General features: G+C 55.4%; 1 protein-coding gene across 3 annotated transcripts; it reads left to right on the forward strand.

Moving 5' to 3' along the window:
• Positions 1-1,588: 1,588 nt before the first annotated feature.
• Positions 1,589-20,227, forward strand: HPN (hepsin). 3 transcript variants are annotated; one of them, XM_084906793.1, is made up of 13 exons: positions 1,589-1,752; positions 2,309-2,378; positions 7,544-7,645; positions 7,727-7,768; positions 15,082-15,211; positions 15,282-15,404; positions 15,524-15,564; positions 16,272-16,437; positions 16,532-16,722; positions 18,928-19,023; positions 19,213-19,355; positions 19,514-19,678; positions 19,889-20,227. In XM_084906793.1, exons 2-13 carry the CDS (start codon positions 2,363-2,365, stop codon positions 19,925-19,927), a joined length of 1,254 nt encoding a protein of 417 aa, XP_084762919.1. In that variant the 5' UTR covers positions 1,589-1,752; positions 2,309-2,362; the 3' UTR covers positions 19,928-20,227. The 3 variants fall into 3 exon arrangements, 2 of the variants coding, with proteins under 2 accessions (XP_084762919.1, XP_084762918.1); XM_084906792.1 differs by lacking the exon at positions 1,589-1,752 and having other exon boundaries at positions 1,781-2,378; XR_014797009.1 differs by lacking the exon at positions 1,589-1,752 and having other exon boundaries at positions 1,844-2,378; positions 19,194-19,355.
• The last annotated feature ends 256 nt before the right edge of the window (positions 20,228-20,483 follow it).

Genomic DNA, 20,483 nt, shown 5'->3' on the forward strand with positions numbered 1-20,483 from the left:
GGGATCGGGGTGTCATTAGCTCAGCGGTGACCAGGAGTGGGAGGGAGGCTGGGAGGGAGCCAGCAGGCAGCGCGGGAGGCGTGCTTCCGCGGCGAGAAGAGGCACGGCGGCTGGGGCGTGGGCTTTTGTGTGGCCCAGGCCGGCGGTGCCGACCAAACCATTCAGCACAAATGAATCAGGAGGCTTCGTTAAAATTGGGGTTTGCAAATAAACACTATCACGTGATACCCAGGGTGTTCCCAAGAAGAGATAAAGGTGGAGAGCTCATACCGTAAAAAGCACATGCGCGAGGGGAAGTGGGTCTGCGTTCCTGGCTTCCGAACGGGTCTGGAGTTGTGGTCAGGCGCCAGGGGTCTGGACACAGGAACGTTCTTCCCCAAGCTCTTCAGACGGCCATCTATAGGGTTTACGCCTCCAGCCGCTGACGCACGGCTGGAAAGCCCAAGAGTTCTAGTTCCAAGTCTAGTCAAAGCAAAAATAGAATTGTTTTCTCATAGGATAGGTACCTTATCCTAACTGACTTTAGAAATGTAACAGCCGCTATAGTGACTCCATTTCATTTCTTCCCTCCTTCCTCGGCAGTGTGGGTCTCTGGAGTGGTGGGAGTTGGGGAGGGGGAAGCAGAGGGGGAGAGAGACAAGGGCTGAGCAGCACCAAGCCCACGGCAGTGTGTCCCGGTGGGACTGCGGCTAGGGGGGTGAGCGTGTGGGGCTGGCTGTGCCAGGACAGCCTCGCGGGGGAGGGAGGGCCGTGGTCTGTGTATGTGGCTGCCCTCAGTCAGGTGTCTGGAGGTGTCGGGCTGTGTATCTGGACCTGGGCTGTGACGCGGATCGCTCTGACCACCAGTGTGACAGTGTGTGTTTGCCATTGGTCACTTCCGGCCACTTGGCTTGGGCCCCAGCACGCAGTGCTGCCTTTTCCGGGCCAAGCCCCTTCCCCCTCCCAGGACTGCAGGCTCCAGAGGTCATTGCTGCCGGCAGCAGAGAGGCTGCCAAAGCAAACCAGCCCCCGTGACTTGTAGGAAAGCAGCTGGGGGAGGAGGCTGAGGGGGGGGGGGGGTGCAAAACAGACGGACTGGGCAGGGGACTTGGGAAGGGTCAGAGGCTGGAGCCAGAGTTGGGGCGGGGAGGAGTCTGGGGAGGGGTCTGGGGCAGGGCCTGGAACTGGGGCAGGGACAGGGACTGCCTTGTCCAGGAGCTGGACAGGGGGTGTTGCAAGGGGCCGGGGTGGGCAGGGACAGAGTTAGGCCTGAGCTGGGGAAGGCCGGGGGCTGGGCAGGAGGCAGGAGAAGGAGCAGGGCAGTTGGGGGACTCTGTCCGACTCTCTCTAATTCATACCCCCATTCTTTAGTCTTCATAAGCACCCCCAGCCTGCTCTGCTTCCCCAAAGCCATGTCCCCAGACCAAACCGGCCCCTACACCCACCTCCCCTGACTGGCACACATGGGCCCACCCCTCAGGCTGGAGGAGGCAGGTGGCTGGGCTCCCCTGGCCCAGCCCCTGCAAACCCTGCCCCGTCAGCCAGGTGGCCTCTGGCGCTGCCAATCCCTTTGCCCGCCCCTCCACACCCCTTTCCCCGCCTCCTGCCCAGCCCCCTCCTCCTCAGGTGAGGCAGCCAGGCCTAGCAGGCCCCACGCCGCTGCCTCTGCCTCCTGGCCGCCGCCGTGGGGCCACCATGCTGCTTTCCAGGCCTGGAGACTGACCCTTAACTGGCACCATCTCTCAGCTTCGCCCCCACCGGCCGGACCCCAGGGTAAGGACCAGGGCCCTCAGTTCCAGTCCTCAGGCTCGGGGTCCCCTCACTCCCACCCAGCCTGACGCCCCCCTCCCAACTGAGGGAGTCCCAGGGGCCCCAAGAGTGGGCGCTCACACTTCTCTCCAAGGACCTGGGAGCAGCCCCCCCTCTTCAGATTCAGGGGTTGGGTCCCGGTCTCCTTCTTCCTCAGAACTGGGTGTCCTGCCCCTCCACCCCTCCAACTGCATACATGGAGTCCTGGCCCCCAAAACCGTCTTTCCCTGGGCCCAGGGTTTCAGGCCCCCCCCGCCCCCCCGCCTGGGGATTCAGACCCCCCAGTCCTCTGTCCTCCAGGCTGGGACAGGGAGCCCCCGCCCGCACATCAAGGTGTCTCCCTGGCCACCGGTCAGACACTGACCCCATCCTTGAACCCAGCCAGTTGTGCGTCCCTGATCACGGCGTGCTCTGGCGGGGGCCCAGGTCCTCCAGCCTCCCTGGATGGGCGCCTGGGCCTGGGGGCATGGGAGCTGGGCCGGGCTCCCCAGGCCCTGCCTTTCCGTTCATCTCCCCACAGGTCCTGCCCCGGCCCAGGAGGTCAGCCGGGGAATCATTAACAAGAGGCTGTGACATGGCGGAGAAGGAGGGTGAGTCCCCCTTTGCGCGAGCCCCAGCTCTGGCTCTACCCGACGGCCCCCTCCCCCTGTGCTTTCTTCCCAGCCCTCTGCCCCCGAGCCCCCTCTCCCTGGCACTCCTCCCGGCCCATCCCTCCTCCTCGGAAGCCTTCTCCGCCCCATTAACTATTGCCACATGTCCTGTGAGTCTGCGCCACCACCTGCCCACCTGCTGCCCCGCAGGACCTTCCAGGCCCCTTGCCTCAGTTTCCCCTCACCTCCCAGCAGTTCCTCAGCTGACCCCGGGCCTCTCCTTCACGTGGGGCTGTGGTGGGGAGACTGGCTGTTACGGTTAAGTACACAGACTCCGGAGTTGAACCTTTCGGGTTGAGTTTGAATCTGCGTCTGCCACTTTTTTGTTGTGTGATCTTGTGCAAGTGACATCATTTTCCTGGACTTCAGTTCGCCCCCTGGGTCAAGCACGGATCCCAATGCCACACGAGGTTGTTGGGCTCAGGGACGGCAGCAGGGCAGGCAGGTTGGGAGGTTGGGAGCGGGATGGTGGCGGGGGCTTGGCCTGTGAGATGTGTGCTGTTAAACAAAGCTCATAACAGAGCTCAGCAGACGTGGAGTCTGGGGATCTGAGACCCCCACCAATCCAGACATTCCTCCTGCCGCCTGGCATTGTGGGCAAAAGAGCAGAGGGAGGACTTTGGACCTGGCAGGATGGAAGGAGAGGGGGGAGAGCAGAGAATCCACTCCAGGGCAATGGGAAGAAGCCACTGCCGAGTGGCTGGCACCCGAGGGCTCTTGGCAGCCCGGCCAGGGAGCCAGCTGGGCGCTGGGGGAGCGGCTCTTCCTCCCTGCCCTCCGTCTGGGCGGACTCCCTCTCCTCCTCCTGGAACCGGGCTAGCTGGGTTCTGTCCTAGGTAGCAGTGCTTTCTAGCTTTAAGGCCCTGAGCAAGCAGTATGCCTACCTCTCCGGGCCTCAGTTTCTTCATCTGTAAAAGGGAGATGGTACTCATGCACACCTCACAGGGTGGTGCGGGTATTTATGCAGGAAGTGCTGAGTGTGTTGGCTGCAGTGATCAGTGTGGATCACGGGCTCCTTGGGTCTCAGTACAGTTAGCCACGCAGACCCCCAACCATTCAGCGATGGCCAGAGTGCGGCCAACTTCCAGGGGCTCAGGAGAAGGCGCTCCCTGCATTGAAATACTCACACCACCCTGTGAGGTGTGTCTGGGTACCATCTCCATTTTGCAAACGATGGGCAAGATGGACAGAGACAGGTCTGGGCGCAGAGGGAACTGAGGCACAGTGGGCTCCGGTGCATCCTCAGGCAGCTCAGGCCGGTCTTGGAGGGGAGTCTGGCTGGAGGGTGTGGTCAAACCAGGACACAGATGCTGAAAGGTTGTGGTGCTGTGCTTACGTGCTGGGTGACCTGGGGTCGGTGGCTGGGCCTCTCTGGGCCTCTCTTCCTCACCCATAAACCAGGGTGGGGATAACAATGATACCTTCCTCACCAACAGTCGCAAAGACTTGAGGATCTGCAGGTCACGGCCATGAGCTGGCATGCAGGTTGAGAGCCATCACTGCTGCATTGGTTGCTCGGCCTTGTTAGGCCCAGCGCGAGGGTCCTGGTGCTCCTCAGCCTTGGAGGAGGTGATGTCTGGGTTGACACTCATGATGAGGAGGGAGTAGGAGGTGTGCCAGGCAGAGGGAACAGCCTAGCTAAATGTCGGCAGGTAACAGACTGCTGGAGGCGCAGTGGCACGTGGCTAACCGGGTATTCCTGGAAGTAAAGTTGAAATGGGGCTGAGAGGGTGATGAGGTGTGTCAGTGGGACCCAGGTCTGTTCCCACTATTTTTGATGAGGAGCAGGCAGACACCTGGGTGTGCTGGGTCTCTCCACAAGGTGGCGCTGTTTGTTATTCGTTGTTGCTCTTTTCTAACTTCTATTTTTAAGTTCTGTGGTTTCAGTTGTTTTTGGAAGGACTCTCAGGTTAAGGGAATATATGTTCAACTTTCAAATCGCTACCAGCCGTGCTTATGTGCGAGGGTTGCTGGCGCCACAGGGCTGAGGCCTTGGACTATGTCCTGTGGAACACTGGGGAGTCACGGGGAGTTCTAGGGAAAGTAGGGACAGGTTGGGTTTGATATTTAGCAAGAGCCCCCAAGCTTCCATGTAGAGGCTGGACCAGAGGGGGAGCCTGAGCCAGGAGTTGGATGGAGTGAGGGACAGGGAAGAAGAAGGTGGGCAGGAGACATTCAGGAGGCCTGCAAGCTCTGAAGGGAGGGAGGTGTCCTGCAGAGGAGGGGCAGGCCTGAGGATGAGGGCTTCAGGTGTGACCTGGGGATTTGGGAAGACATGGAGGCCAGTGTGGGACCTGAGGTGTGAAAGACCTAGAAGATTCCAGAGGGGACATCTAAGAGACTGCAGGACCCTCATCTGCAGGAAAGTCCTGGCCTGGGTCAGAAAAGGGAAACTGAGGCTGTGGAGACCAGGGAGACCATGGCCCACTCTGTGAATTCCAGATTTCAGAGATAAATAGATCAGGAGATGGAGAAGGCACTGTCGGAGAAGTAGAAGGCAAGACTTCTGGGTGACCCAGAGTTGAAGTTGGGTTGAGGGGGACTGAGACATGAAGTTGTCAGCTGAGTAGAATCTCAGAGACAAGATCCAGAACTGTCACTTGTGAGGGTTTTATAGACAAATGGTGGGGGCAGAAGGAGGTGCCCTTGCAGGAGTGCAGAGCAGAGCCTCTGGGTGAAGTTGGGGGGGTGCGGGGAGGACCTGGCTCACTGATCTAAAAGGCCCGGTGGCTCCCATAGAATCACGAAAAGGATGGTCTTCTCTCAGAGTGAGGGTGCTTCCTGTCCACCAGAGGCACCTGTTGGGGGGTTGCTCGAGGTCCCCTGAACCAGAGGGCATGGAAGGAGGCTCTTCCTCTCGCCCTAGGAGACATGGGTGGCAGAGCTTTCTGCCTTAGCAGGCACAGCAGAGCACAGCTGAAAACAAAGGAACCAGGACCTCCCACTAGAACCAGGAAAGTGGGAGGCACAGAGTTGGGAGTAGGCCCGGGACATAGCGAGGTCTGCCAGCTGGGCCTCTTTGGAGGGAGGGAGTGTTCTCTCGTGCCTGACGAGAATGGCTGGGCTCTCAAATTCTTAAGACACCCGGACAGTGCCATCCCAGGAAGGTCCTGAACTGCTCCCCACTCTGTTGCAGGTGCTTGGCTGGCCCTGTGCCTATCGGCCTGACGACCATGACACAGACGAGAGAATGGGATCTCCTGTAGCCCCGGGAGTGCCTGGCAGATGCCAAGGGCAGTCAGGCACATGCCAGGCCCAGCTGAAGGCTTTCAGCAGCCTTTTCTCTTTGTTCCTTCCGAAGCGCCTAGCCAAGGGGTTGGCTTTTAATCCCCAGGGGCCCTGGTGTACAGGGAGTGAAACCCATCTTCTCCCCAGGTCCCCGGCCTCCCTGGCTGGCCCCAGCTTTTCTTCCACTGTCTCCTCCAAGTGCAGGCCATTCTGGCCATATCAGTGGCCTCTCTTGCCCTCTAACAGATCATGATTATTCTTGCCTTTGACTGTGCTGTTCCCTTTGCCCTCAGTGTTCTTCCTTAAGGCCTTTGCATGGCTGGCTTCGTTTCAAAAGGCACTTATTAGGTTGGGCTTGTGTGGCTCAGTGGTTGAGCATCTACCCACGAACCAAGAGATTACTGTTTTGATTCCTGGTTCGGGCACGTGCCTGGGTTGCAGGCTCAATTCTCATTAGGGGGCATACACGAGGCAGCTGATTAATGAGCTTTCTCTCTCATTGCTGTTTCTATCTCTCTATCCCTCTCTCTTTCAAATCAATAAAAAGAAACCCGTATTTTTTAAAAAATCACTTATTAGGGAGGCCCTCCCTGAGCACCCTACAGAAGCTACCTGCTGCCCCCGACATGCATCGCTTTCTTTATGGTCTTTGCCATAACTGGAAATTATCAAGTTCATTTATTGTCTACTTGTTCACCTCCCCCTCACCTCACACACATGAGAATGTGAGCCCTATGGCCAGCATCTCATCCATCTTGTTTTGGGGTGGGTCCCTAGAGCCTAGAATGGTACCCAGTACACAGCAGATGCTCAACGGGACAATGAACGAATGAGATTCCATTTCACCCATGAGACGACTGAGGCCCAGGGAGGTGAAGGGAGTTGCTAGGACCACATTGCTTTAATGATTGAAAGGCACTTTTTGAGAACTTGCTATATGCCAGGGTCTGTGTACAGGGAGAGGTAGCATGGCTTAGTGGTTATACATTTGAGCACCAGCTCCAATTCTTCCAGGGTTCAGGACCCAACACTGCCTCTTGCTAGCTGAGTCACTTCAGGCATGTGATTCTCCTCTGGGCCTCAGTTTCCCCTATATGAAAAATGGGACTCATATTGAGATAAGGACTGAATAAATTAATGCATTGAGAGCAATACCTAGAGCATAATAAGCATCTGATAAGCGTTCGGCTATTATTTAAAAGAACTTTATTATGTAAAAGTATTATTTTTAGAGGTGAGTACTAGGTGGGTGCCCATTAAATAGGTGAGGAAACTGAGGCTCAAAGAGGTGGTGTCACCTGTCCCAAGGTCTCAGCTAAGAGTGGGGAAGGTCAGTATTTAGAAGTGAGGCTGGCAAGTTTTTAAACTTAAGTTCTTAACCTCCAGGGGCAAACTTGACCTTGAAGCTGGGTGGTGTGGGAAAAGTCTGGTACCCAGGGACAGAGAGTCTGGAACATTAGAGAGAAGTGAGGCAGTGAGGGAATGCCAAACAGCAGGGAGGAGAGCTGCTAAGAGGGCAAAGGTCAGGAGTCACAGCCCCCATGAGGCTCCAAGAACGTCTGGGAAAGTTAGCAGGAATGAGAGGTCCAGGAAGAGATGTCCCAACGTGATGACGGGGCTACAAAGCAGCGTCACTGGGGAGGAGAAATGCCAGGAGCGCAGGCAGCAAGCGTGGCAGCTGTCCCGGCCCCTCCCCTTCCCAGCAGAAACCCTTGAGGAGCTGGACACCTGGCTGTCCTCGCTGCAAGGGAGAGGCAGCCCTGCCCACGGGGCCTGGTGGGCTCCGACATGTGCGGGCAGACAGAGCTGACCCTGTGCCCAGCCCCGCCCTGACGGGGACAGGCCTGCCTGTGGCCCCAGCGTGGTCTCTGTTGCAGGCGGCCGGACTGTGCCATGTTGTTCCGGATCCAAGGTAGCAGCTCTCACTGCGGGGACGCTGCTGCTGCTGACAGGCATCGGGGCAGCATCCTGGGCCATCGGTGAGATTGGCCCCCGCACCTCTACCCTCCCCTGCCCCTGCGGCCCCCGCCTACCTGCCCTCACCTCTGCCTTCTCTGCAGTGACCGTTCTGCTCAGGAGTGATCAGAAGCCACTGTACCCAGGTGAGTGAAGCAGGCGGGGACCCTCTGGGGCGCCCTGAAGGAAACCTGGGCCTGGTGGGAGCTCAGCGGAAGGACTTTAGAATGAATGCACTCGTGCCGAGTGCTTGTCTGGACCAGGTGCTGCTGTAAGCAGTTCATTTGTCTAACCTCGTGTTTCCCAGACTCTAAATGTGTTACCCATTAATGTATCATAAAATTAAATTAGTGAGCTGAAAATCGGATGTTAAAAAGTATGAAATAGATGAGACTAGAAAATATTCGAAGGAATCTCTCTCAGTAAGAGAACCTCTTTTTTTTTTTTTTTTAAATATCTTTTTTTATTGATTTGTACAGAGAGGAAGGGAGAGAGATAGAGAGTTGGAAACATTGATGAGAGAGAGTCATCAATCAGCTGCCTCTTGCACACCCCCTACTGGTGATATGCCCGCAACCGAATTCCATGCCCTTGACCGGAATCGAACCCGGGACCCGTCAGTCCCCAAGCCGACGCTCTATCCATTGAGCCAAACCGGTCTCGGCGAGAACCTCTTGTTAATCTTTTATTTTGGTTTTATGAGGGTGGGACTGTTATTCTCTCCATTTTAAAGGTGGGAAACTGAGGCTCAGAGCCACGGGATGGTTTACCTCAGAAAACATAAGTTCAAGGCCTCATCATGATGGAAAACTGTTTTTGGTTTTATTGTTACTGCAGAGCGTAGACAAAACATGTCTGAGAGGCACTGTGTGAAACCAGAACTCTCTAGCTCCCCTAGAAGGTAGCTGCTGTCGCCCCCTCACAGATGTGGAAAGTGAGGAGCAGAGAGAACACGCAGCTGGCCAGTGAGGGGCCAGGCAGAGCCCTTAGACGTGCCGATGGAGCTGTGTCTGCAGAGGCAGGGGAGAATGGCCGCCCTGATGAGCAGGCACAGAAGCTCATTGTGGAATGAATGAATGAGTCGCCCAGAATGCTAGCTCCACGCTGCCTTTTCGTGGTCCAGACAGCAGGAAGGAAGGGGAAGCTGGGGGATGGGATATCTTTTTCACTCCCATGCGCCTCACCTGCTTCCATAAAGGACTCAGCTCACATTAAGAGAAGAAACGAAAACCCAGACAGGGGAAGCCAACATCAGTGCTAGTGGTCAAGCCAGCACTTAATGTGCCAGGCACAGGCCTTGGCTCTACAGCTGTCAATTCATTAAGTCCTCACAACAGCCATTTTAATATGGGGAAACCGAGGCACACAAAGGCCAGGCGATGTGCTGCAGGTCACAGAGCAAGTAAGCTCTGGGGCTGGAGCCGGCAGCTGGGCCCAGCTCTTGTGCAGAGCCCGCCGGTGCTGCGGCCCCCCAGGAAACGGGAGCTGCCGTAGCTCGGGCTCCCTGTGCCAGGCCCCGGCCGTGGCCAGGCGCAGCTGAGCTATTGTCATCGCCCCAGATGGGGAAATCGAGGCCACTGAAGTGCACTCACTGGCCCAAGAGCACATGTCACACCAGGGGCAGGGCAGAGGGATCATGCCCCTGCCACGTCGCTCCGTGCTCCCGCCACCGTTGGGCTCCCAGCCAGCGAGGGCCTTCTTCGCCCTCACTTCACACCTGCTCCTGGCACTCTCACACCCTTGAAGGACGCTCCTGGCACCATAGCCTTTGTTCACCCACTTTTCCCAGCTCGTACCTAGAGGCAGGTTTCGGGGTTCTGCAGTGTCACTGCCAAGGGGGGGTCCTGGCAGAGTCCCCATGTTCTCACCGGTAAGCTTGGGGTGAGAATTAGAGGACATATGATCCAGGCAGGGTTTGGCCGTGAGCCAGCTTGGTAAACATTGGCTTTAACTTCCCTGAGCTAGGCCTTCGGCACTCCCAGACTGCATGTTTCCCAGGCCATGGCCATCCGGCTGCGTGGGCAAAACCCTCCTCACCCTCACAGTGGATTGCTTACTCCTGAAGAATTTCAGGAGGGCAGGGGCATTTTTATTATTATTTTTTTATTATTATTATTATTATTATTATTATTTTTACTGCCCCAGACAGTGTCCTGAACATGGTGGGTGCTCAGGAATTTATTTATTTTTAATTTTTACTTGAGGATATTTTTCCATTGATTTTTAGAGAGAGTAGAAGAGAGTGGGAGAGTTTGCCAGGGCCTGGGCTGGGGAGGAGCCTGAAACCTAGGGAGAAACCCGCAACCTAGATACGTGCCCTTGACCAGAATCGAACCCAGGAGCCTTTGGCCTGCAGTCCGACACTCTATCCATTGAGCCAAACTGGCTAGAGCAGGAGATCTTTGCTTAACGAATGAGCACAAATACAAACTGCTAAGACGGAGTAACTTGTCCTGGGCTTCACTGGGCGGAAGGTAACAGGGCACAGTTTTGACCAGCTCAGGCCGGTGCCACACCCTTGCCCTTCAGCTATACTTGGGTCTTCAAAAAGCATTGGGAAATTACGAAACAAAAAAACACACACAAAAAATTCCCACAAAAAATAAAACTATATCTTGCCTAATTTTTCTGGAGTTGTCACACTTCTAAATATATCAGACAATTTGGTAAGCAAGCCAGGTGAGCCAGAACACACTTTGCATTGATTAAAATAATACAAATGAGAATAAAGCGTTTAAAAGTGAGAAACAGTGGCTCAAAATAGGGCTTTAAAAATAGCTAGAGGAGGCATTTTACATTCCTTCCCCTCCACCTTCCCTAAAACACAATCATAAAGTGATAATGGTTTCCTAAAACCTCATACTTTTTGGAAATCACATTTCTGGAGCACTTATTTCAAAATAAGAATTTACTCCACCCCACTTGGTATTTCAAGTCCAAGTCTTGGTCTTGGTCTTGGTGCCACCCAACAGAGGTGCCAGGAAGCCCCTGCCCAACCCCAGAGCAAGGGACCATGATTAAAGCAAGGAAGCAAGCCAGGAAACGCCTTTTTAAAATTAAATATATTGGGATGACATTGGCTATAGACTTCAAGTTTACATTTCTATGAAAAATGATTTGTATATTGCATCATGTATTTGTTACCCAAAGTCAGATCATCTTCTGTTTCCAGATATTTGACCCGTTTTACCCTTTACTTACCCCCCAATCTCCTTCCTCCGATAACCACCATATTGTCCGTGTCTGCTTTTGTTTGTTTATCTTGTCTGTTCATTTGTTGCTTTTACTTTTATATCCCATAGATGAGTGAAATCATATAGTTCTTGACTCTTTATGTCTGACTTATTTCAGGCAGCATGATAGTCTCAAGATCCATACATGTTGCAAATGGCAGTATTTCGTCTTTTCTTACTAGCCAGGAAGCTCTTAGCTGGGCTGTGGGTGAGTGTATTTGGGATGGGGATAAGTAAGGGTCTCTGTGAGACCCACAGAAGGAGCAGGGTGTATGCAGTCAGTAGGCCTGGTTTCACAACCTGGCTCTGCCAGATTTTAGGCCCCTGGAAAAATACATCCTTCCTGAGGCTATTAATTTTCTTTCTTTTTTAAAAGCATTATTTATTTGCTTTTATTACTAGAGGCCTGATGCATAAAATTTGTGCATGGTTGGGGGAGGGGGTATACCTCAGCCCAGCCTGTACTTTCTCCAATCTGGGACCCCTTGAGGGATGTCTGACTGCCTGTTTGAACGGGCAGTCGGGCATCCCTCTCACAATCCAGGGCTGCTGGCTCCCAACCTCTTGCCTGCCTGCCTTCCTGATCGCCCCTAACTGCTTCTGCCTGCCAGCCTGATCACCCCCTAACCACTTCCCTGCCAGCCTGATCATTGCCTAACTCAGGAGTCCTCAAACTTTTTTAAGTGGGGGCCAGATCACGGTCCCTCAGAGAGCTGGAGGGCCAGACTATATGAACTACTAATCCCTACTGTAACACCTTGGCTGCGCTCACTGCCCAAAAAACCTGGTGGGCAGGATCAGACTCCCCTGGGGGCTGCATGTGGCCCGCGGGCCATAGTTTGAAGACACCTGGACTGCTCCCCTGCTGACCTGATTGCCCCCAATTGCCCTCCTCTGCCAGCCTGGTTGTCCCTAACTGCCCTTCCCTGCAGGCCTGGTCCCCCAACTGCCCTCCCCTGCAGGCCATCTTGTGGTGGCCATCTGTGTCTACATGGGGGTGGCCATCTTTGATCACATGGAGCGGGCATCTTGTGTTAGAGTAGGGGTGTCGAACTCAATCAGAGAAGGGGCCAAAATCTAAAATCCAGCCTAAATTGCGGGCCGAATGGTTTATTGAACAGTCATAAACTGACAATGTCATAAACTGACAGCGGAGTGCAGTGATGACAGCGCGGTGCGGGCCACATTGCAAGGCCTGGCTGGCTGGATTTGGCCCGCGGGCCTTGTGTTTGACACATGTGTGTTAGAGTGATGGTCAATTTGCATATTACCTCTTTATTATATAGGATTCTTAAATCTTTTTTTGTTGAAAGTATTATATGTCCCCCCCCCCCATTAACCCCTTCCAGCCTGCCCCTGCCCCCCACCCCAGGCTTTCAGAGGCTCAGTTTCTTCTTCTGTAAGATGGGCATAGAAATGGTCTCTACTTCCTGGGACGGTATGGGAGAGAATAAGACACATAGCATGGGGCTAGCCCATGTACATCACCAGGAAATGTAGTCAGTATGATTATTTCTTCACTGTTATTGTTTCACCCTTATGAGGGGAAGTTGCCTAAGAGGCTGTGTAGGGCAACTTTAAAAGCTTGGGGTTTGGAGTCGCTGGGGCCTGAGTACATATCCTCTCTGCCTTGTTTGGTGATGTGGGGCAAGTCACCCCACCTCCCCAAGCTTCCACTCACCCATCTGGAAAATGGGGATGACCTTTGTGGCCTTGGGTACAGTGACAGAGAGCATGTAGCATAGCGCTGGTGCACAGTAGGGCCTCAGCAGGACAGGGTTCTCCCTGAAGTCCTCGCCCAGATCTGTGGGGCTTGGGGAAGACTGCTCGGCTTGGTGTGGTCTCACTGGGTCTTCCCTGAGAGGATGCGAAAGTGACTCTCACCAGAATCAGGGTCCTAGAACTCTCAGAAAAGGAAAGGCTCACAGCCGATCTTCCTCCAAACCTACCTTCCCGCTTTCCCCAGCCCTGCCAGTGGCAGCTTAGTCCTTCAAGTGGCTCAGGCCGAACACCTAACCCGTGACCCCTCTCTTTCCATAATCCAATTGTCCCCAAACCCTGCGGGCTCCACCTACAAAATCTGTCCAAAACCTAAACTCTTCTCCCCTCCAGTGCTCCACCCTGGCTCAGCCTCCATCCTCTCCCTCCTGGACATACAGCCACCTCTCTCTCTCCTGCTTCCAGTCCCTCCCCCCCCCCCCCCCCCCACCCTGTTCTCCAACCTCCTGGCTCAGATCCTCCCAGGAACACCTCACTCCTGGTAAAAGCAAAGTCCTGGCGTTGATCCAGGCTGTGTCCTGCTTCCCCTTCCCCTCGCTCACTGCTCCCGCCTTCTTACTATTCCTCAGCCCCCACCCCAGCCTGAGGATCTTTGCAATTGCATTCCCTTCCCTTGGCCTAGTTTTCTGTCCCCTCACTTTTCTTCACAACTCTCTTTCTCACTTCCTTCAGGTCTTCGTTCCCTTACCCCTTCTCGGGAAGCTTTCCTTCCCAGCTATTGAAAATCGCAGCCTCACCCCAACCTCACCACTCACACCAGCACCCTGACTCTGTCAAAGCTTGATTTGTCTCCCTGACCCCTTCTTTGGTGACACATGATCTATTTTCCTTATCTGCACCTTTCCTTATCCATCTCACCTATTGGCCTTTGAATGCCACAGAGCAGGGGTTTTGTCTGATCTGTTCACTGCCTACACTAGAGCCGGCGTGTACTGAGTGGGGAATGTGAATAACTATGGCTAAGGGCTGTGGCCTGGCTTAGGGGTGAGCAAGGTCCTCTGGAGGACCGAGTGTGGGGAGAAGCCTGGGAGGAGCTGACATCAGCTTTTTTTTTTTTTTTTTTTTAAATATATTTTATTGATTTTTTACAGAGAGGAAGGGAGAGAGATAGAGAGCTAGAAATGTTGATGAGAGAGAAACACCGACCAGCTGTCTCCTGCACACCCCCTACTGGGGTTGTGCCCGCAACCAATGTACATGCCCTTGACCGGAATCGAACCTGGGACCCTTCAGTCCGCAGACCGATGCTCTATCCACTGAGCCAAACCGGTTTCGGCTGACATCAGCTTTTAATAGCACCAGCGCCAGGCAGGAGGAATCCCTCTCAGGCGCTGTTCCACCCTCCTGTGTGTCCCTGCCCCACTCGTCTCTGTGTGAGGATGTGCCTTGTTGGGTGACATTTATTGTTACTTCCCTCACCTCCGACTTGGGCTTGGTGAGGCCTGTCTTAGTCATCTGTGTGAACCTAGCATCACCCCTCATAGGACTAAGCATGAGGTATGTGTCTATTAAAGCTTAGTGAGTTTGGTGAATGAATGAGTGAATGAATGAACACTACACCATCTGCTTGGGGAATTATCATGGACTTTAATATACCCAAGGCTCTGACAAGTCCTACAGGAAAGCTACCTATCCTTTCCTCTTATTTTAATTTAAGACTATAAGCTGTCTATTTAAATATTTTGGCAATCTGATGTATTAGTCAAGGATCCTCAGATGGCATAAGATGGAAGAAAAAAAACCAAACTGGCTAAACGAAAAAGGGAATGATTAACTCAACCACTCTGGGGATTCTTCAAGCCTGGCTCCATCAAGAAGCTTAAAACTATCAGCAGAGCCAAGACTGGTTTGGCTCAATGGATAAAGTGTCGGCTTGGGGACTGAAGGGTTTGATTCTGGTCAAGGGCATGTACCTTGGTTGCGGGCATATCCCCAGTAGGGGGTGTGCAAGACTCTCATCGATGTTTCTAGCTCTCTATCTCTCTCCCTTCTTCTCTGTACAAAATCAATAAAATATATTAAAAAACAAAACAAAACAAAAAAAACCTGTCAGCAGAAACCTCTTGGCTTTCCTCTGTGCTGGCTTATTTGTCCCCTCCCGTGGGCGAAGGGCCTCAGCACATGCAGCCTCACACCATTTTCTGGGGGAACTGGTTGAAACAGTTTCCCTCTTCCCAACGTCCCACAAGGTCGCAGACGGACACACGGACACACGTGAGCAGCTGCTTAGGAAGTGCTGTGGGAGGAGGACTTCCCGGTCCCAGCAGGGCCAGCCACGCCCCCGGGCGGGCGGCTGTGCCCCGGTCTGACTTGTCACGTGCCCTGTGGACACGGTCAGGAGTGGGGGGCACGGGGCGCTCTGGTCAGCCCTGTGGCACTCAGACTGGAGGCGCGAGCCAGCCAGGCGGCGGGGCGGGAGGGAGCGCGTGGCGTCTGTCTCCCTGCAGTGCAGGTCAGCCCCGCGGACACGCGGCTCACCGTCTTCGACGAGACGGAGGGGACGTGGCGGCTGCTGTGCTCCTCGCGCTCCAATGCCAGGGTGGCGGGACTCAGCTGCGAGGAGATGGGCTTCCTCAGGTACTGGGGTGCCCTCGGAGGGTGGCCGCGGGAGGGCGGGAGGAGCAGGCCTGACCCCTGCCCTGCCCAGGGCACTGGCCCACTCGGAGCTGGATGTGCGGACGGCGGGTGCCAACGGCACGTCAGGCTTCTTCTGCGTGGACGAGGGGAGGCTGCCCTACGCCCGGAGGCTGCTCGAGGTCATCTCCGTGTGGTGAGGAGGGCCGTGGGTGGGTGGGGGCGCACCCCGCCCCGGCTCTTCCTCAGTTTCCTTCTCCGTCTGAACTGGCCTCTTTCTCTTTCTCTCTGTCCCCGTCCCTGTCTTTCTTACAGTGACTGTCCCAGGGGCCGCTTCCTGGCTACCATCTGCCAAGGTGAGACCCTGACATCCAGAACCCTCTTTCTGAGACCAGGGTGGGACCTTGTCCCTGAGGATGGGTCTTGTGCCCTTCAGATCTCCCAGGGCAGGGCCTTGTCCCGTCAGACAACCCCAAGCCGGCAGTACCCTGGCCCTCCAAGGACCAGGTCGTGTCCTCTCAGACCCCCCCAGGGGAGCCCCCTCACACTCCCCGGAGTGGGCGTTCTCTCAGACCCCCAGGGGAGCCCCTCACACTCCCGGAGTGGGGGCGTTCTCTCAGACCCCCCAGGGGAGCCCCCTCACACTCCCGGAGTGGGGGGCGTTCTCTCAGACCCCCCCAGGGGGAGCCCCTCACACTCCCGGAGTGGGGCGCGTTCTCTCAGACCCCCCAGGGGAGCCCCTCACACTCCCGGAGTGGGGGCGTTCTCTCAGACCCCCCCAGGGGAGCCCCCTCACACTCCCGGAGTGGGGGCGTTCTCTCAGACCCCCCCAGGGGGAGCCCCTCACACTCCCGGAGTGGGGCGCGTTCTCTCAGACCCCCCAGGGGAGCCCCTCACACTCCCGGAGTGGGGGCGTTCTCTCAGACCCCCCAGGGGAGCCCCCTCACACTCCCGGAGTGGGGGCGTTCTCTCAGACCCCCCAGGGGAGCCCCTCACACTCCCGGAGTGGGGGGCGTTCTCTCAGACCCCCCGGGGCCCGCTCCCCTGACTCCCTCTCCGGCAGACTGCGGCCGGAGGAAGCTGCCCGTGGACCGCATTGTGGGAGGCCAGGACACCAGCCTGGGCAAGTGGCCGTGGCAAGTCAGTCTTCGCTACGACGGAGCGCACCTCTGTGGCGGGTCCCTGCTCTCCGGGGACTGGGTGCTGACAGCCGCCCACTGCTTCCCTGAGTAAGGGGCCCCCACGGCGCTAAGGGGCAGCGGGGCAGCGCGGAGGGGAGGCTGCCTCCAGGCAGGCTGCCACCTCCCTCCTGTTCCCTGGCAGGCGGAACCGGGTGCTGTCACGGTGGCGTGTGTTTGCCGGCGCTGTTGCCCAGGCCTCACCCCACGGCCTGCAGATGGGGGTCCAGGCAGTAGTCTACCACGGGGGCTATCTCCCCTTTCGGGATCCCAGCAGTGAGGAGAACAGTAACGACATCGCTCTGGTCCACCTCTCCAGCCCCCTGCCCCTCACAGGTAAGTCTGGGGGCTGAGCCCTGGCCTGGCGACTCCTGAGGCCGGGCGTCCGAGGAGAGACCATGGCGATAAGGGAAATGCTCCTGAGGGACACAGGGGTGGCCGCCAAGTGGGGATGATTAGTGCGGCCGCTTTGTGAAGTCTGGCAGTTCCTCAGATAGTGAAACATGGAGTTGCCATGGGACCAGCACTTCCACTCCGGGGGATGCCCCAAAGAAATGAAAACACGTGTCCACGCAGGAGCTTGTGCACCAGCATGCACAGCGGCACTGTTCGCAGTGTCAACAGGTAGAAACGGCATGTCTGAGCCCTGACAAGTGGATAAAAACGTGGTCAATCCGTACAGTAGAATACTGTCTGGCCATAGGGAGGAACAACCATTTCTGTGCTACGCGGTGGCCAACCCCGAAAACATTCTGCTAAGAAAGGAGTCGGACACAAAAGGTCGCTCTATGATTCCTTCCATATGGACTGTCCAGAGTAGACACATCTATGGAGGAAGCAAGCAGTTTCGTGGTGGCCAGGGATGGGGATGGGAGGTTGCGGGGAGAGCTAAGGACACAGGTTTCTCTGGGGGTGATGCAAATGTCCTAAAATTGATTGCGGGGCTGGATGTACCTTCCTAGTGCTCCGCATGCCACCCAACATCTGTGAGCCCACTAAGACCACTGACTTGTGCATCCTGGGCGGGTGAATTGTGTGGTGTATGGATTATACCACACAAATATAAAAAAATTTTTTTTTTACCACAAAACCCCAAATGAAATGAAATGAAGACAATGCTTTAAGTATATGGATGAATCAGGCAGTGAAGAGTCACCCCCCTGCAGCTCTCGGGGGCATTCCCTTGCTCCCAATGAGGAAGACACTTCTCCCGGCCTGCCTGGCGGGCTGAGGGCAGGCCTTGGCTGCAGCCTGCAGATGCCATGGGTGTAATAATAACAGAAACCATGTGGTGGAGATGGGCTCCGACAGGCACCAGGCTGAGATAACAGTGACAGAGCACGGCAGAGGGATGAGGGGGTGAGAGGAATGAGCACGAACACTTGCACGGCGCCTTCTCTGTGTCAGGCCCTGTTCCAGGGTCCGTGCACACGTCCTTCCGTTCTCTCCGCAGCCTGGGAGGGGGGTCCTTTTATCACCCTGTTTTCCACCTGGGAGAGGTCCGGACAGAGAGGAGGTGAATGTCTGACTCCCACGGCTGGCAGATGGCAGAGATTTGAGCCCAGGCCTCCTGGCACTGGGATCAGCCTGCAACCCCGAGGCTGTGTGCCAGGGAAGCCAGGACCATTTTGTGGTTTGCATTATACTTATTTTTATGGTTATTTTCTTTTTAATGATTCATGATTCTGGTTTTCCATTTAAGGGAGTGATACATATTCTTTTTTCCCTTAAAACAAAATAAAGTCTCCTCTTCAGAGTGAGGGGTTGGCAACACTGAAGTAAGGAAGTATCCATGAGGCACAGAGGGTGGACTGAGAGTGGCTTGAGTTAAAAAAACACGGCTGAGGGGGTAACAGCTTCACCGTCAGACGCAGGTCCTTGCCAGCTGTGTGATCTGGGCATGTGGCTTTACCTTTCTGTGCTGTAGTTGCCCTCATCTGTAAAAAGGACTTCCGAGGTTATTGACATGATTAAAAAGGTGAATATGAGTCCCGACCGGTGTGGCTCAATTGGTTGAGCGTACCTTGCACCAAAGTTCGAGGGTTCGATTCCCAGTCAGGGCACGTGCCCAGGTTGCAGTCTCGATCCGCAGTAGGGGGTGTGCAAGAGGCAGCCAATCAATGTTTCTCTATCATCATTGATGTTTCTATCTCTTTCCCTTCATCTTTCTCTAAAAATAAATAAATAAATAAATAAATAAATAAAAGCATATTTAAAAATAAAGAAAAGAACATGGCCTGGGAATTGGGCAATCTGGGTTCACATTCCGGCTTTGCCATTGACTCTTCATGAGACTTTGAACAAGTGCCTTGGCCTCGCCCCCTTCTGTGAAATGGGGTAACAGTCCTCTTCCTCCCTGGGCTGGCGGAGGTGGAAGGAACTGACCAGGAAGGGGCCAGATTCCGAGTGGGCGCTCAGTAGATGGCAACTGCTGCTGTAGCTGCTTTAAAGGACAGAGGACCGGGTGTGGCAGGGGCACTGGAGGCAGCTGGACAGATGTTGGCTCCAGGGAGGGCTGGACCAGCGTGGTCTCTCTCGCAGAATACATCCAGCCCGTGTGCCTCCCAGCTGCCGGCCAGGCCCTGGTGGATGGCAAGATTTGTACAGTGACTGGCTGGGGCAACACGCAGTACTACGGTGAGTCCCTCCCTCTGCCTGGGAAGCCGCCATGCGGGAGGCTGACCTGGGCCAGAGAAGAGCAGTCTGGCAGGTTTGGTGCCTCCTGGCCCTGAGCCACAGGGACACTGAGGAGCCTGGGGTGGGCACCAGGAGGGGAGGGGGTGTGCATGCTCACCAGCTCTCCCCAGCCTTGCCCCACACCCCCAGGCCAACAGGCTGGGGTACTCCAGGAGGCCCGAGTCCCCATAATCAGCAACGATGTCTGCAACGGTCCTGATTTCTACGGGAACCAGATCAAGCCCAAGATGTTCTGTGCTGGCTACCTCGAGGGTGGCATCGATGCCTGCCAGGTGAGGGGTTGCGGGGCATAGCCCCTGACCCTGCCACTCTGGAGGTGGAGGCACAGGGCAGTGGGCGGCCGGGCTCCCTGCCTCAGGGCCAGATGGTGTGACTACAGCCCGTGGCCATCCGGAAGCACCACCAGCCTTGCCTCCCCTTCCCCCGCCAGGGCGACAGTGGTGGCCCCTTCGTGTGTGAGGACAGCATCTCTCGGACCCCACGCTGGCGGCTCTGTGGCATTGTGAGCTGGGGCACCGGCTGTGCCCTGGCCCAGAAGCCAGGCGTCTACACCAAAGTCAGTGACTTCCGGGAGTGGATCTTCCAGGCCATAAAGGTGAAAGTGGGGCCCACATGGAGCCAGAGGACGCAAAAGTCTGGGACTCTCACTGGGGAAAGGCAGGCAGGGTTTTCTGGAGACTTTGCTCGGGCCTAGAAGAGGCACCTGGAGCAGAGGCATTTCAAAGGGCTTCTTGGAAGAGGAGGCTAGTTGTGGGACTTTGAGGGAAGCCTCTCAGACCTCACAAGGCCCCAATTGTCTCCCCAGACTCACTCCGAAGCCAGCGGCATGCTGACTCAGCTCTGACCTGACCTTCTCCTGCTGCAGACGCCTCCGGGCCGAGCTGATGTAGGTGGCCTCAGCCCACATGGTGGGACCCACCCTGGGCTGGGATGGAACTGTTTTCTTCTGGGGCCCAGCCCACAAGTCCAAGGATACCCTCCCTCCAGGGTCCTTCTTCCACAGTGGCGGGCCCACTCAGCCCTGGGACTACCTGAGACTCACCTTCCTGACCCGCGTGTAAATATTGTTTGCCATCTGGGGATCCCCATCTAGGTATCCCCGATGAAAAGCTGTTCTTTAAATAATAAAATCGGTTTTGATTAATGTGGCCTCTGAGTTTGCAAACATAAGAAGCAATGAGGAAGGAAACTAGGAATTAGGGCCTGGAATAAACCAGGCAGGGACCGTGACCTCTAATTCCCACTGCTCAGGAGAAAAGAATTGATTCATAACTGGAGGTGCCCTGAAGCATCTGGCTGCAGGTACTGTTGGATCCAGCTATATATATATATATATATATATATATATATATATATATATATATATATATATATATATTTTACCAGAACTGTGCCTGCTT

The sequence above is a fragment of the Pipistrellus hanaki genome, assembly GCF_964339955.1.
Source record: "Pipistrellus hanaki genome assembly, chromosome: 15".
Lineage (NCBI taxonomy): Eukaryota > Metazoa > Chordata > Mammalia > Chiroptera > Vespertilionidae > Pipistrellus > Pipistrellus hanaki.

What these genes read in the sequence shown, in the direction of transcription:
- HPN (XM_084906792.1), top strand. Translation starts at nt 1,985, where the DNA reads ATGGAGTCCTGGCCCCCAAAACCGTCTTTCCCTGGGCCCAGGGTTTCA. An exon ending in CTCGAGGTCATCTCCGTGTG is followed by an intron (nt 15,405 to 15,523) that starts GTGAGGAGGGCC and finishes TCTTTCTTACAG; the next exon opens with TGACTGTCCCAGGGGCCGCT. An exon ending in GCCGCCCACTGCTTCCCTGA is followed by an intron (nt 16,438 to 16,531) that starts GTAAGGGGCCCC and finishes GTTCCCTGGCAG; the next exon opens with GCGGAACCGGGTGCTGTCAC.